Source organism: Gopherus flavomarginatus, chromosome 8, assembly GCF_025201925.1.
Source record: "Gopherus flavomarginatus isolate rGopFla2 chromosome 8, rGopFla2.mat.asm, whole genome shotgun sequence".
Classification (NCBI taxonomy): domain Eukaryota; kingdom Metazoa; phylum Chordata; order Testudines; family Testudinidae; genus Gopherus; species Gopherus flavomarginatus.
In genome coordinates, this window is record NC_066624.1 from 36,541,509 (window position 1) to 36,558,722 (window position 17,214).

General features: G+C 45.2%; 1 protein-coding gene across 8 annotated transcripts in view; it reads left to right on the forward strand.

Moving 5' to 3' along the window:
• Positions 1–17,214, forward strand: part of DIAPH2 (diaphanous related formin 2) — an 879,031-nt gene that overhangs the window by 12,395 nt on the left and 849,422 nt on the right. For 6 of the 8 annotated variants that reach the window (XM_050965012.1, XM_050965013.1, XM_050965010.1 and 3 more), the window contains exon 1: positions 16,778–16,825. In XM_050965012.1, the coding sequence (XP_050820969.1) occupies positions 16,823–16,825 (3 nt within the window). In that variant the 5' untranslated portion in view covers positions 16,778–16,822. Of the gene's footprint in view, positions 1–16,771; positions 16,826–17,214 lie in introns of those variants that run through there. The other 2 variants (XM_050965017.1, XM_050965016.1) reach the window with 2 other exon arrangements.

Below are 17,214 nucleotides of genomic sequence, written 5' to 3' on the forward strand. Positions count from 1 at the left end.
AACACTTTTAAGTATTTTTATGTAGCAGGTAAACACAAGTTGAGAGAGCACATGAAAGCCATCTACACGTACATTTAATCTCATCTAACTTCACGGTTGAGCATTTGACCAATCATAATTGTTCAAAAACATTTTAAAGCACTAATTTGTTAGAATGATAACAGAGTAAGATGTGATGATCGTCAGTAGGCCTAGCCTTCAGTATTTAGGTCCAATTGAAAAAGAAATTACTTAACTGAGATAAATTAATTCAAACGTGAAACACTGAGTCCTAAAACAAAAAAAGAAAACAAAACAAAACAATTCTTTTTTTTTAAAATCATGTTAATCTAGCAATAAAGTGGGAAGGTTATTGAAGACTGAAGAGCTACAAAATAAAGAGGAATTAGAAAAAATAAAACACACTACCGGTGTCATTTAAAAATGGATTTATGCCAGGTAGGCAGCAGGCCAACTCTTCAAGAAGCTTGATGGCTGTGCATCTTTTCTCTGGGGGAGGAGGTTTAATGAATGTAAACCTTCTTCCCTCCTCCTTTCCCCCCCTCCCCCCAATCCCTTGGAAGTTAATTTCTTTGTCTAGTCAGTTTAGATTTGTAAGCTCTTTGGGGAAGAATCCATATTTCAGCTTGGTTTACAAATCACATTAAACACCATGTATATTGATGGCCTAGTACACAAATGAAGAAATAAAATAAACATACATAAAATGTTTGGCTGGAGTCTTTTAGAACAATCAAGATGCTCAACTTATAGTTAGCTCACCTTTCTCCCAACAGGTGACATTAACTTACAGTAAAAGATATGATCAAGACATGTAAGCAGGCTTCTGACAGATGGTACTATGATGCAATAAAAAAGGAAGGCTGCTGCTTACATCCTGGCATTCTTGCTGGAATATTTGAAAATATTTGTCCAGTCAGTTGCCTGGCCTGCCAAGCTAATCTTACAAACGTTGCCTGGTTTTTGGGAGGTTAATATTATTTTCTTGGGCTGTAGGCTTGGCAAATAATTTGATTAGAAGATAAGCTTTTTGTTTCAGAATTAGGCTACACAGTGCTTTTGCATGTTCACTCTGCGCTTCTTGTGTCAGCAATGTGTGTCCTCACCAGTGACTGTCAATGTGGGGCATTGTGGGTCAGCTTCTGAAAGGCAGTGACTGTCGACGTAAGTCATGCAATAGCTACACTGACATAACACTGACCTAACTACATCGACTTAAGCATTATGCCTCTTGTTGAGGTGGAGTTAAGTTGGTGTAATGGACAAGTTACATCAGTAGGAGCCCTATTTTGGTGGTTCTCAAATTGCAGCCTGTAGGCACTTGCAGCCCAGTCAGCACACAGCTGTAGCTCATGCGACATCCTCAGGGCCATACGTGTAGTGTATACAGTAATTCCTTGCTTAACATTGTAGTTATGTTCCTGAAGAATGTGACTTTAAGCGAAACGAATGAATGTAAATGAGGGGTTAGGTTCCAGGGAAATTTGTTTACACACACACACACACACACACACACACACACACACACACACACACACACACACACACACACACACACACACACACACACACACACACACAGTTTTAAACAATTTAATACTGTGCACAGCACTGATGATTGTGAAGCTTGGTTGAGGTGGTGAAGTCAGAGGGTGGAAGAGGATGGGATATTTTCCAGGGAATGCCTTACTGCTAAACGATGACCTAGAACAGCTGAGCCCTCAAGGGTTAACACACTCTACAAGAAAGCACAAATAGAGGGATTGGAGACAGCATGCCAGACAGAGACACACCCTGTGTGAGAGAGAGAGATACACATTGCCCCTTTAAGAGGGCAGGAGCAGCGCATGGCAGTGAGGGGGGGGACAGCTGAACTGCCGGCAACTGATAGCCTGCTGGGTGGCTGCTGCACAGGGAACTTAGGGGAGCGGGGAGCTGATGAGGGGCTGCCGGTCCACCCTGGCTCCAAGCCCTCACCAGCTAGCTCCAACCGGCTGCTCTTCCTGCAAGCAGTGGACAAAGCAGGCGGTTGCCAAACAGCATTATAAGGAAGCCACCTCATTGCCTTTTGGGAATGGCTGTTCTGCTTGATGGAGAGGAGTTATAATGATTGAACCATGTGAATGAAATGTTGCATCTGAACAAGATGAAAGGGGGAATTTGTTGCATAAATGAACTGAGCAATCTTTTAATCGGTGGAGTCTAGCTGGAATTTGTTGGTCTTGATTACAAACTCATTGATGACTTTACTGGATGATGAAGGTAGTCTTTTGGTACATGTTTTAGTTACAGCACTGATGGTGGTGCCAGCAGATGGCTCTGAAGTTGTAGACACTGCAGATGATGGACATTCATAACCTCTTAGGTCTAACCTGGATTCTGAGAGAAAATAGTAATATTCACTCAGTGCACTGCCTTAAAAAGGCAGCTGTTTGTACCAGTGTTTAAATGATATAAACTAAACCCAGTTTTGTAGGGAAAATAATAAATCTTAAGGATTATCTAAATCTGTTTAAACTTTTATTTGTAGCAACATACCAAACAACTTGAAAAAGAAGTTAAATTCCTAAATGCCTAAACATTACTTTTAAACAGGAAATCTTCACCTACAATGTTTGATCATCATAGAATCATAGGAACGTTTAGAAGTCATCTAGCCCATCCCCTGCACTCATGGCATGACTAAATATTATCTAGACCAGAGGTCTCGAACACGCGACCCACAGACTTATTTGCTGCGTACCGCCAAGCTCCCCATGCCCCCCGCCCCCCCCCGAGGGTGGAAAGAGGCAGGGCCTCATGGAAGGGATGGAGTGGGGGCGGGGCCAGGGTCATATTGCGTGCGGGCTGTATACTCTATATGAAAAGGTGTCAATGATGCAGCCCTCGAGCCAATGTATTAGTCCTCATGTGGTCCTTGTGGTGGTTTGATCTAGACCATCCTTGACAGGTGTTTGTCTAACTTGCTCTTAAAAATCTCCAATGATGGAGATTCCACAACCTCTCTATGCAATTTATTCTAGTGCTTAACCACCCTGACAGAAAGTTTTTCCTAATGTCCAACCTAAAACTACCTTGCTACAATTTAAGCCCATTGTTTCTTGTCCTATCCTCAGAAGTTAAGAAGAATTTTTCTCCCTCCTCCTTGTAACAACTTGTATGTACTTTAAGACTTTTATACCCTTTGTCTTCCCTTTTCCAGACTAAACAATCCCATTTTTTTTCTATCTTCCCTCATAGGTCATGTTTTTTAGACTGAGGCCATGTCTACATCTAAAACTTTGCAGCGCTGGTTGTTATAGCTGTATTAGGACAGCTGTATAGGGCCAGCGCTGCAGAGTGTCCACACTTACTGCTAGCAGCGCTGCAAGTGCTGTTAGATGTGGCCACACTGCAGCGCTGTTGGGAGTGATGCATTGTGGGCGGCTATCCCACAGGGCACCTCGTCCCACAGCGGCGCTGGGGCTTGTGGGAAGGGGAAGGAAGTGTGATTTTCCTTTTGCTTCCTGTTCCTGTTCCAACAGCCAGCGTTGCTTTGGTACACATGCGGAGCACTGTGGCAGCATTGTGACTCTAAAGCGGTTTTTCTGCATTATCTTTCAAGAATGGATCCTCAGGTACTGAATACCTTACTAATGACTATTGCCAGCACATCTCGCCTTACTGTGGATCTAATCCTTAGGCTGCTAAATGTGCGTGTGACTGACATTGAGGAGTCGGACGATGGTACTGAATCGCATCAATATGCAGACAGTACAATGCTAGTGGCAATAACAGACGTGCTCTGCTCCGTGGACCGGCGCGTTTGGGCTCGGGAAACCAGCACTGAGTGGTGGGATCACATCGTCCTGCAATCATGGGATGACGAGCAGTGGCTGCAGAACTTTCGTATGAGGAAAGCCACTTTCATGGGACTTTGTGATGATCTCGCCCCCAACCTGCGGCGCATGAACACGAGATTTAGAGATGCCCTTTCTGTGGAGAAGCGGGTGGCTATTGCAATCTGGAAGCTGGCAACTCCAGACTGTTTCCGATCTGTGGCGAACCAGTTCGGAGTGGGAAAGTCCACCGTTGGAATGGTGCTGATGCAAGTTTGCAGGGCCATTAATCGAACACTGACAAGAAGAACCGTGACTCTTGGTAACGTGCAGGACATTTTAGATGGCTTTGCAGAAATGGGCTTCCCTAACTGTGGAGGGGCAGTAGATGGGACGCATATTCCTATTATCTCTCCACCCCACCTGGCATCGGAGTATATTAATCGCAAGGGGTACTTCTCTGTGGTTCTGCAAGCGCTTGTGGATCACCGTGGGCATTTCACTGACCTTTACTCTGGATGGCCTGGAAAGGTGCACGATGCACGCATATTTAGGAACAGTGCCCTGTTCAGGAGGCTTAGGGCCGGGACCTTTTTCCCAGATCACAATATAACAGTAGGGGACGTGGAAATGCCCATCGTGATTCTGGGAGACCCCGCTTACCCATTAATGCCATGGCTCATGAAACCATATACTGGGAAGCTTGACAGGAGCAAGGAACGTTTCAACTACAGGTTGAGCCGCTGTAGAATGACTGTGGAGCGTGCTTTTGGCCGTTTGAAAGCTCGCTGGCGCAGTCTGTTCGGGAAGCTAGATTTGATGGAAAGCAGCATTACCGCAGTTATATCCGCGTGCTGCACCCTCCATAATATTTGTGAAGGGAAGGGTGAATGGTTCAGTGAGGAATGGACCTCCAAGGTTATACGTTTGGAGAATGAGTTTGCTCAGCCAGAGAGCAGGGCTAATAGGGAGGCCCAGGAAAGGGCTTCAAGGATTAGGGATGCTATAAGGGAGCAATTTGATGCTGAGAGCCAGCAGTAATGTTTGGTGCATGTGTTGTGCTTTGCTTTACCTTGCTGTGTGTAATTAACCATTTCTATCACCAATAAAACATATGGAAAGAAATACAAACCAAAACCTTTTATTTGTCATACAGTAAAAAACAGGTAAGGGGGTATGGGTGGTTCACAGTACATTCAGAGGTTTTACTATTTCCTATTTTACTCAATTGTAACCGTCTGATGCAACTCACCATTACTTTGTTGCAGAATGATGGGGGTGGAGTGCACTGGGTAAGAATTAAACATATCTTGGTTACTAGGTGATGTTATAGGTGTTGGGGGCAGCTGATGATAATAAGGAACTGGGTGCTGCATAAAGCTATTTTGAGGATACACAGGGGGACAAGGAACATTGCTTTTGGAAGCCTGTGGGTTATCACGGTATATATTTGCCTGCATGGCTACAAGAGACTCAAAAGACTTGGTTTGGCGAGACAGGAGTCTCATCATCTGCCTGGCTATTCTTTTGGCAGACAATTCCTGTCTCCTGCTTTCAGTCAGCCTCCATTCCTGTACACTTTTTCTCCACTCCTCAGTCTTCCTACTTTCCCTGTTGTAGTGGTTCAGAACGGTCTTGATCAGCTCCTCTTTTGATTTCCTAGGATTGCGCCTCAAATTCTGCAATCTACGTGAGGCCGGTGACACAGCCGCATTACTCGAGTTGTCTAGAAAAAATAGAGATAGAGACATGTAATACACAGGGGCATCATTGTTTATTATCAACTTTTGAAGGACATTGGAAACTGTAGGTAGCATCCCTCTCACATACCTCACATAACACTGTAGAGTTCAAGAAAGCTAAGACATGTCTAGCAATGGGGTGAGTACTTTTGCTTAAAATTCTCCTATGTTAGTGGGATGCCTTGGTTCCTGCTTGGAAGGGGGGATCGGTGAGGAAGAAGCACCCCGCAGGACACGGTTCCCGCTTGGAAGGGGGGGTGGGGGACGGACAGAGCACACCGCAGGGCAGGTTTCCCGCTTGGAAGGGGGGGTGGGGGACGGACAGAGCACACCGCAGGGCAGGTTTCACGCTTGGAAGGGGGGATCGGTGAGGAAGAAGCACCCCGCAGGACACGGTTCCCGCTTGGAAGGGGGGGTGGGGGACGGACAGATCACACCGTAGGGCAGGTTTCCCGCTTGGAAGGGGGGATCGGTGAGGAAGAAGCACCCCGCAGGACACGGTTCCCGCTTGGAAGGGGGGGTGGGGGACGGACAGAGCACACCGCAGGGCAGGTTTCCCGCTTGGAAGGGGGGATCGGTGAGGAAGAAGCACCCCGCAGGACACGGTTCCCGCTTGGAAGGGGGGGTGGGGGACGGACAGAGCACACCGCAGGGCAGGTTTCCCGCTTGGAAGGGGGGGTGGGGGACGGACAGAGCACACCGCAGGGCAGGTTTCCCGCTTGGAAGGGGGGATCGGTGAGGAAGAAGCACCCCGCAGGACACGGTTCCCGCTTGGAAGGGGGGGTGGGGGACGGACAGAGCACACCGCAGGGCAGGTTTCCCGCTTGGAAGGGGGGGTGGGGGACGGACAGAGCACACCGCAGGGCAGGTTTCCCGCTTGGAAGGGGGGATCGGTGAGGAAGAAGCACCCCGCAGGACACGGTTCCCGCTTGGCAGGGGGGGTGGGGGACGGACAGAGCACACCGCAGGGCAGGTTTCCCGCTTGGAAGGGGGGATCGGTGAGGAAGAAGCACCCCGCAGGACACGGTTCCCGCTTGGAAGGGGGGGTGGGGGACGGACAGAGCACACCGCAGGGCAGGTTTCCCGCTTGGAAGGGGGGGTGGGGGACGGACAGAGCACACCGCAGGGCAGGTTTCACGCTTGGAAGGGGGGATCGGTGAGGAAGAAGCACCCCGCAGGACACGGTTCCCGCTTGGAAGGGGGGGTGGGGGACGGACAGAGCACACCGCAGGGCAGGTTTCCCGCTTGGAAGGGGGGATCGGTGAGGAAGAAGCACCCCGCAGGACACGGTTCCCGCTTGGAAGGGGGGGTGGGGGACGGACAGAGCACACCGCAGGGCAGGTTTCCCGCTTGGAAGGGGGGGTGGGGGACGGACAGAGCACACCGCAGGGCAGGTTTCCCGCTTGGAAGGGGGGGTGGGGGACGGACAGAGCACACCGCAGGGCAGGTTTCCCGCTTGGAAGGGGGGATCGGTGAGGAAGAAGCACCCCGCAGGGCAGGTTTCCCGCTTGGAAGGGGGGGTGGGGGACGGACAGAGCACACCGCAGGGCAGGTTTCCCGCTTGGAAGGGGGGGTGGGGGACGGACAGAGCACACCGCAGGACACGGTTCCCGCTTGGAAGGGGGGGTGGGGGACGGACAGAGCACACCGCAGGGCAGGTTTCACGCTTGGAAGGGGGGGTGGGGGACGGACAGAGCATTGCAATCTACTTACCACGAGCACGATCCTCAGCTTCCTCATCAACGTCCGCTTCCAGCTGCTGTGACTGGCAAACAGGAAGGTGATTTTTTAAATTTCCCGGGGGATTTAAAGGAGGGGTCAGGTGAGCACAGGGCAGAGGAGTTTTCTTGATTACCAGAGAGGTATCCTCAGGTATGCTGGGATACCTGCTTATTCCACGGAGGTCAAGAAAAGCGCTGGTAAGTGTCTACATTGCATTACCAGCGCTGGATCACCAGCGCTGGATCCTCTACACCCGAGACAAAACGGGAGTACGGCCAGCGCTGCAAACAGGGAGTTGCAGCGCTGGTGATGCCCTGCAGATGTGTACACCTTCAAAGTTGCAGCGCTGTAACTCCCTCACCAGCGCTGCAACTTTCTGATGTAGACAAGCCCTTAATCATTTTTGTTGCTCTTCTCTGGACTTTCTCCAATTTGTCTACATCTTTCTTGCACTGTGGCACCAAGAACTGGACACAGTACTCCAGTTGAGACCTAAACAGCGCAGAGTATAGGGAAAGTGTTACTACTTGTGTCTTGCTTACACCATTCCTGCTAATACATCCCAGAATGATGTTTGCTTTTTTGCAACAGTGTTACACTGTTGACTCATATTTAGCTTCTGGTCCACTATGACCCCAAGATCCTTTTCTGAAGTACTCCTTCTTAGGCAGTCATTTCCCATTTTGTATGTGTGCAACTAATTGTTCCTGAAGTGGAGTACTTTGCATTTGCCCTTACTGAATTTCATCCTTTTGACTCAGTAGGCAGAGAAGGCTCAACTGGCGAAGTTTCTTTTCAGCTGTTCAACAGGCAGTGAATGTTGACCACTGTTGACATCAGAGAAAAGTTCCAGCACTACTAAGGCCTTGTCTACACTATGCAAAACAGTGGAGGTCTACACACTGAATAGCTCCTTCTGCCAAAGTAACTCCTTTGCTATGCCAGCATAATAAAAGCACCTCAATGAGAGGCATAGGGCTTATGTCAGTGTAGTTAGAACAATATAGTGTGTATGTAGACACTGCGTTCCTTACATTGGCTGTTGGTTGTCATTCTTGTCAATTCCATGGCTGTTCTAGAGCTGTGAAATTGACAAGAAAGCCATCTCCCAGGCTGTCTGGTCTCCACTCCAAGGGGGCTGCCACCCAAGGCTCCTAGCTTGGGCTGCTGCCTGGGCTCCCTGCTCCTTTTTGGAAGTCTTGCTGTCCTCCAGGGTCCCAGCTCACTGCCGGGAGCATGGCAGCCAACTTCCAGGATGGATCTTCCAGCTGAGAGCATGGAGGCGAGACATCCTGGGCAGCTTCTCCCCTGCTTCCAGCTGGGAACATGGAGGCAAGAAGCCCCAGGGGGCACCTGTGTGCCCAGTGAGCAGCTGTGGGGAGCTGAGAACCCTTATCTCAGTCCCTCACCCTTCCCCTCTTCAGTTAATGGAAGAGCTCCTGGTGAGGCCATGTACCACTGACAGAAGAAGGGTTGTGTGGACATCAGCCACTGCAGTAACTATGTGGTGGCTGTAAGCTGACCTAATATAGGTTGACTTATCTTTCAGATGTAGGCTTAGCCTAAATCAGGTACCCAGAGCTAGGGAGTTAAACTGTACACACTCTAAACTTGCCTGGCATGTGCTTTTTCTTTTGGACTAAAAGCTGTCAAGGATGATTCCCCACGCTGGCAGTTTGAATGCAGAAGGCGGGGGCCCCACAAGGATTCTAAAAATTAATACTGGCCTTCCAGGCTTGTATTAAACTCCCAAGGTTACAGCTTTTTTCTGACCTTGGTTGGGTAGATGCTGCCATCACCCAAGAGCAAAAACTCCTTTGAGAGCCCAGGAAGGCACACTTCAGAATTTCTTCCTCTGAGGTACCCTCAAACCCTTTCACCTCCCACTCCCCCCAGGAAGAGCTGAGAAATAAAACAAAGGAAATCAGCTGTTGGCACCAGCTAATTAAATAACGTGCACAAACCTCTTAGGACACAAAATCCAATCCTGTTCTTAAAAAAGGTAAATTTTATGAAAAGCAAAAAATATATATATTTGAAACTCAGGCTATTGTTAGATTTTAAAAAAACACTTACTTACAAACTTTCAGCATCAAGAATAACCTTCTTGAGATCTAGCTTAAAGGTTACAAGCAAAGCAAAAGCATTTGGGGTTAGCACAGAGGAGTCCACAAGCCATAAAGAAATAAACAGAGATAAACTTAATAAAAAATGTGGTTTGTGTGTAATGTTAAGCTTTAAGTATTCGATCTTCATTGCTGGATGCATTAAAAATTTGTTCACGTAACTTGGTAGTAAGAAGGTAATAGCCAAGTTTTGGACAGTGCCTTATAGCTTTTGTTAAAATGTTTATTTTTTGGAAAGGTTTGGTCCATTTTATTGTGTGATGGCAAAGGCAAAAAATGAGACTTTATCATTACTGATTTATGACATACTGAAAGGAAATAAACCAAAAATGAGTATCTCCATACCTCTAATAGATGCTCCTGCCCAATTGGTGGAGATTACACTGAAATCCAGTTTTCTAGATGCATTATGCTTTATTGAATCTTCTATCACAAGAGTTGTTTGCAACAGAATATACAAAATTTCACTGATATTTTTTTCCCTTTTAGTTAAATCGTTTTATTGTTTTCCCAAGTGATGACCCTAAATGTTTGGGGAATGTGGTACTGAAGCAATTATTAAAACTAAGGGGGAGCTATACAGGGGAAAAAATACTAAGTGGACAGCCTCATGAGTGACACTTTAGCTCTTTGGTGATTGACCTAGACTTGAGAGTTTTTCATGACAGTAAAGATGAAAACACATGAACAAAGAAGCCAGAGATGTGGAGGTGATGAAGCATAACAAAATAGGATGCAGGGCACAAGGTTGGTGGAGGGTGACTGTCATGAATGGGACTCACCCCTGTGGCGCCTGCTGCTGGTTGTCTCTGGGAATTAGCTTGTCCAGCCTCTGGGGTGCCCTCTACAGACCAGTGTCTCACTGCCACTTGCCCCCCGTGTCCTTCCGAGACCTGCTGTCCCATTATCTGGGGTGCTGCCTCTTGGCAGTAACTCCTTTGTCTCAAGGTCTCCCCTCCCCTTGGAGCCCTCACCCACTGTCCCCACCTCACCTCAGTATAAGGCTACTGCCTGTCATTTTCTAGCCCCTGTGCCCTGGGGCAGACTGCAGTATCAGCCTATTCATCACTGGCAAGGTTGGGTTTGCCTTTGCTTGCTGCCTTTGCCTACCCCTGGGCTGCCCTCTGCAACCTCCAGTACCCTTTGGCCTTCTGCTAGGCCGCAGCCTGGGGCTTTCCAGGCTGGAGCTCCCCAGCCCTGCTCCATTCAGGTACTCTGCTCAGGTCCCTGCAGCCAAGTCCACCTCTCTCTACAGCTAGAGAGAGACTACTGAGCTCCTGACTCCCAGCCTTTTATATAGGGCCAGCTGAGGCCTGATTGGGGCATGGCCCAGCTGTGGCTGCTTCCCCAAGTGCCTAGTTAGGGTGACCAGATGTCCTGATTTTATAGGGACAGTCCCAATTTTTGGGTCTTTTTCTTATATAGGCTCCTCTTACCCCCCCCAGCCCATCCCAATTTTTCACATTTGCTGTCTGGTCAGTCTAAGCCTAGTAGCTGCTTTCCCTGCCACAGCCGTCTCCCAGGGCTGTTTTAAGCCCTTCAGGGCAGGAGTGGGGTAACCACAGTGACCTTCAGCTGGAGTCAGTTGGCCTGCTCTTTGAGTGATTTGCTCTCTTGAGTGGCATGTAGACAAGCATGAAGAAGAAAGAGAAGAGAGATTTGTGAGAAAACATTTGAGTATGAGGGGAAAAAACATGCTGTCCACTTGCTTAAACATCCTGGAGATACTCCAATTGAATGAAGAAACTCCAAATCTAGAAAGCAGTTAAAAACTCCTAGTTATATGCTGGGATTTCTGGCACCTTCAAAATATTGTTTGGTTGATAATAGCCATCAAAATATCAAGGAAACTTGATGATGTTCTTGTACTGGTCATTTGCCTTTTGTGAAAAATGATTTTCTCAGTAAAATGCCGGCTTTACAGTGAGCAGAACCAGTATTACTTGAAAACAAACAAATCCCCCCCCCCCCCCCCAAAAAAAAAAGAAAAGTGTAGTAAAAAGTAGGATACAATTGTGGGCTTAATAAGGCAAAACTAATATCTGTTATAACCTATTAAATCTTAGATAAGTTACTGATGTGATGCAGTGCTACATTAAATTCTATTACAAAATTAATTAGACTGAAACTTGGCACAGATTGTAAGCAGAGTAATAAGTCACTCGTACTTTTTAAGAGACTGGTAAAGGGGTGCTGCATAGGTTTTTTGGTTTCATTATGGTGTTTACTGGTATGGAAGAGAAGAAAGTGTGTTAATCCAGATAAAAATAGTTTGGAACCCAGTGAGAACTCCAGGGGAACTAGATGAGAAGAAGAAATTGTGCTGAAAAAAATGGGAAATTATGACGAAGTAAGCTAATTCTTCAGGAGGTGAAAAATGGGAAACGGTATTATGGGATGTGATAAATGAAGGGGGATGGGTAGTGCCCTTTTATGGACACCCAGCTAGCCCTTTAGCTATCAAATCCTTGTTAGTAGCTGTTCTCTACTTCCTTTACCTGTAAAGGGTTAAAAAGTCCATAGGTTAAAGGAAGGAAGTGGGCACCTGACCAAAAGAGTGAATGGGAAGGCTAGAACTTTTTAAAATTGGGGAAAAAACTTCCCCTTTGTCTGTCTGTGGTGTTCTCTTGGAGAGAAGGGACACAGCAGCTATGCTGTTAGAGCTTGGGCCAGATATGAAAAATCATCAAATCATACCTATAAACTACTCATTTGAAACACCCAGATATGTAAGTAGATCAGGGAATGTCTAGGAAGGTTTATTTCTTTTTATTTCTTTATGGCTTGTGGACTCGTCTGTGCTAACCCCAGGTGCTTTTTGTTTTGCTGGTAACCTTTAAGCAGGACCTCAAGAAAAAGCTATTCTTGATTCCTAAATTTTGTATTTGCTCTTTTTAAATCTAGCAGTAGCCCAAATTTCCAGATGTATTTTCTTTCTTTTTTGTTCTTAATAAAATTTACCTTTTTTAAGAATAGGATTGAATTTTTGCGCCCTAAGAGGTTTGTGCACATGTTGTTTAATTAGCTGGTGGCAACAGCTGATTTCCTTTTTCTATCTCAGCTCTTCCCTGAGGGGTGGGTGTGAAAGGTCTTGAGGGTATCCCACAGGAAGAAATACCCAAATGCGCCTTCCTGGGTTTTCAAAGGGGTTTTTGCCCTTGGGTGGTGGCAGCATTTATCCATCCAAGGTCAGAGAAAAGCTGTAAGTGGGCCCCCATCTTCTGCACTCGAAGGACCAGAGTGGGGATTCAGCCTTGACATGAGAGGACAATGCTTTTTATCATTATTGCTTAGAAAGATGATAATAAGCAAGGTTAGAAAATTGTGTAAGACTTTGGGTTCATAAATGGAAGCCCACAAGCTAGCTGCTATTTAGGCAAAGAAAAGCTAGTGCTGTTGAGCTTTATTCACAGACTTTAATGACTAAACAGGAGACAGTAATTCAGTATTGAACATTAAACAGAATTTAAGAATTAGTGTTCAAGGGGAAGGTAATAAACAGTACGTGTTAATCTTGACTAAAAACTGGGATGGTTAAATACAAATGTATTTCAAGTTTCTCTTGAGGGTGGTGGAAGGGTTGTTCAGGGTTGATCACACAGATACTGGAATGAAAGTGGGTTACATGAAGCAATTTTGCTTAAATTTAACTTTTTAAAAAAGTCTTTGAAAAAAGGTGGAATGTATCTGTGTGGACACACTAGTTAATACCACATATCTAGGCAGGTTCTGTGTATCAGTCATGCACAAATTGAGTGACCTCGTGACTCTTCAGACTATGGTTAGTCACGCATTTCAAGCCCAGTGGAAATGAAACTAAAGGGTAAATGTTCGAGCCTTTTCATGTTAAAACAGATATCAAATAGTAAGAATAAATAACTGGTTACTAACAGGCTTACAAGCTGCCATAGACCATGATTTACACTTTGACTGGATAACTTTGGTTTAACCATACATGTATTTTGGACTACTAACATGCATGGAAGCAGATCGATCAATATATTATGACTTCAGCTACTGAGGACAAAACCATTACTGTCACATAAAGAGTGATAATTAACCTTTCTAAGGCCAAAGTTGACAAATCTGAATGGTTAAAATTAAGTCCATGTTTAAATACCTAAATGGAACTGGCCTCTTTCAGAAGTGCACAATAAATCATTTCCCAGTGGGTACACCTGTGAAAATCAGTTAAAATGAAAACTTTAGATTGTATCTTTACTGTTCTGAAATATTTTAAAAATAATTACCAAGTAAAATTGTCCCCTTTTGAGGTATGAGTTAGTGGAATTTCAGTCCTGTAATTTGAATTTTCAAAATACTGAATGTGTAGTGTGGTATTAACTGTTTTTGCTGAGGTATTATTTAAATATCTAAGTGAGAGCTTCGTCATTTCTGAATTGCAGGGCCAAGAGGAAGAATTGAAAAGTTACTTTTAGTTGCTCCTAAACAGCTAACTTTAGTGTTAAGAAACCATTATAAACTTCATGAGTAAAACAAATTCCCATTTCAGACTGTTTTTACTGTCATTAGTTAACAAAATTAACAGTTTTTTAAAGTCTTTGAGAAAAGCCACGTAAATGAGAATTCAATTCTGTTGTTAAAAACAAGTAAATTTTAGGTTTTGAGAAGTTTTCTGTAGCTTTTTCAGAAGCAGTGTACAATTTAAATCTGTAGGTCATACTTGAGAACTTCCATAATGAAAACCCTGCCCCGTAGCCACCCATCCCAGCTTGAAGCACTGGGACTCCAGCAGGGGTTTCCCCTGTTTTGTGGAGTATGGGCACCTCAGCCTGTATTGTCCTGTGTGGGCAGCAGGTCTGTGTGTGCAGGCTAGGGTGACCAGATGAGAGACTGGGAAGTGGTGACAGTTGGGCCGGTGGAGCAACAAAAAAACAAACAATCCCCCCTTCCCCTGCAGGAGGTGGTGGCGGAGGAAAAAACAAAATCAAAAAAACCAAAGAAAAAACCCAAGAGCTGTCGGAGCATAGGAAAAATTGATGGGGGTGAGCACCCACTGGCAGCTCCACGTCCCTCCCCCACCCCGCACCAGCTGGCCTTCGCTCTGCCTCCACCTCCCCTGAGCAGGCTGCTGTGTCCTGCTTCTCCCCCCTCCCTCCAGCACTTGTGCCGCCATACAGCTGATTAGCGCGAGCCTGGGAGGGAGGGGTGAGGAGGAGGAATGCAACGTGCTTGGTGGGGCCAGGGCAGGGGTTTGGAGAGGGAGGGGTGGAGTTGGGGCGGGGGGCATGAGCCCCCTCTGCCTCTGCGCCGGAGGGCAAAATATCGGGACAACTCATGTCCTGACCGAACGTCGGTTGGGACGTGGGTCAAGTAAATATCGTGACAGTCCCGATAAAATCACCCTAGTGCAGGCAGGTTTGTGGTGCTGCCGCCAGGTGAGGAAGCATTGGGATGTGCTGAGCACCAGCTGCTGGCATGTTTTGCAGGGCTGCAGCCAAGAAAGACTTGTCCTGGTGCTTCCTCTCCAGGCTGCAGATCTGCCTGTGATCCGGGCTCCTTCCCCTCCCCCGCCCCCACCCATTCCAAATGAATAAGTGGCATGCCTGTTGCTAATATCCAAATACCATTAACATTAAAGTCATCCGTATGGATTGGTTCCTGGCAAAATGTTGCTATTAACATGAAGTTTGTTAATATTAGGGTTGCAGTTAAGCAACATCCACTGTAACTCAAGGTGAGCTGTATGAGCCAGTAACTGGGCAGTCTCCAAATACTTGAGTAAAATATTGGCTGCTACTTTGAGAGTATATGCGAAACTGGAGAGTGTAGGGAAGGTTGTCTGTCAAACCAGTAAGCCCTGCTGAGAGCATGAGGCTTTAAGGAGTATAGTGGCAAGTGGCCATTGCAAGAGCATTAAGTACGCTGGTTGAGCTATCGCAAGTGCTGCTGTCTTTGAAACTCCCCTTAGTTTCCAGAACCTAATGGTTTATTTTCCACAGTATCCATTACTGATGGCACAGAATTTAGTGGCTTCATAGCTCATTAATCCTTGTCAATTTGATGATTGCCATGAGTAGAGAATGTAGGGCAGCATCAGTGGATGATTTGGCAATAAAGAAAGATGTAATATCCATGGTAAAGTAATGTCCGCAGCCTTTTGATACTATAGACAATGAAGGAGTAGTGACTGAGTTGCAAACCATAACAAGTAGATGATAGGGCAGGCTTTGGGTCGCTCCTCTACTTCCCTGCTGAACATTCTCAAAAAGCATGCAGTTTCTCCTCCCTGAGGAAATTGTAAGTTTTTCAGGGCTCCATCTTGTCCAGGCTCTTGTTTCTAATGTAGGAGAGTCTGTTAACAGTGCAACTTAATTATATGGGTTGCAGTGGCTACAGTACGCTGATGATGCACACCTTTTTACTTAGCCATATCTGAGCTAGCTAAAGTTGTAATTTGCACTACTGAGTATCTGCAGGAGACTGGTACGTGAAGGAAAGCTAGCTGGGTGAGTAAAACATAGTCCTTATAAAATTATATGGGTTTGATTGTCTGGATTGGGAATGCAGCTAAAATAAATGCAAAAAGAACAGGTGTACTAACACATCTGCTACTCTGATACCTAAAATAAATGGGAAGGGCTCCGGTTAGATACTCAATCAATGAGATATGGGATCTTTAATGTAGAGACTATACTATAGCAAATTTTCTGCCACTCTGGCAAATAATTATCCATCTATGGTTTTGGATAGCTCATGTAAATCACAGTGACATTTTTCTCTAGAACTCTGTAATGGTTCCTGCTCAGACTACCAAAACCATTGCCCATTACTAACAACTTGGTTCTTAGGTAGTATGTGGTGACAGTTACCTGAAATATATGTTACTTTTTAATGTGAGCCAGATAATAGGACAAAATAAAGCTTTTAAAGAAATGTAACATTGACACTGCTAGATGTTTCTAGATTGAGTGAGTCTTCTGGCAAAACTGAGAGAAGTGTGCTCATGCTGGCAATGACTTCCTCCACACAAAACTTAAGTCATCAAATTTTCATGTTGTAAAACAAAGTATACTGAGACTTAGGTATAACAGTTCCTGTACTGATTACTAGTATACCAGAGTGAGAGAGAGGAAAAGTGTTTGTTTGATACTATATGCGATGTTGAAATTAATAACTTAACATCCTACAAATCATCTTTCTGGGTGAAGGGAAAGTAGTGCTCTGTAAGGCGTTATAATTGTCTTGCTAGCTCAAACCCATTCATAATATCAGTTTGTTTCTAGTAAATCAGCTAAAGGAGAATTCTAGTTACTGTTTCCACATTAATGTACAAGAGCTTAATTGTTTTTCTTTGTGTCACACCAGTTAGGTAACTTGCTTTTTCTTTTTTCTTTGGTTTTTAATAGAATGTTCAAATAAAAACTTTGGCAGATGATGTGGTAAGGTTTTCATGGCAAGTTTTATCTACAGTGCATGCTATCTTATTCAAAATGTTGTGGACAATGAAGACTGTATTTAAAGGATATTAAATGTTTCGCTAGTTGGGTTCTACAAATATTTTGCAATAATTGGGGGTGGTAAAAAATTGTAAATTTAATTTATAGGTGAAAATTCCAATCTGTTGCAGCTATTCTTAAATCCAGTTTTTTAAATGATTGTCACTGTCCACAAATACTTGATTTAGGTAAAAATAAATAAAAAAAAAATTAAGCAAAAGGGGTGCAGTTTATATACGGTTACTTGTTTCAAGTTTTGGTACAGTAAGTCCTACAGTACTAATATCTTCCTTGCTTTCCCTTCCCTATTTCATGAAAAGTCAAGTGGCATTGAAAACCAAATTTG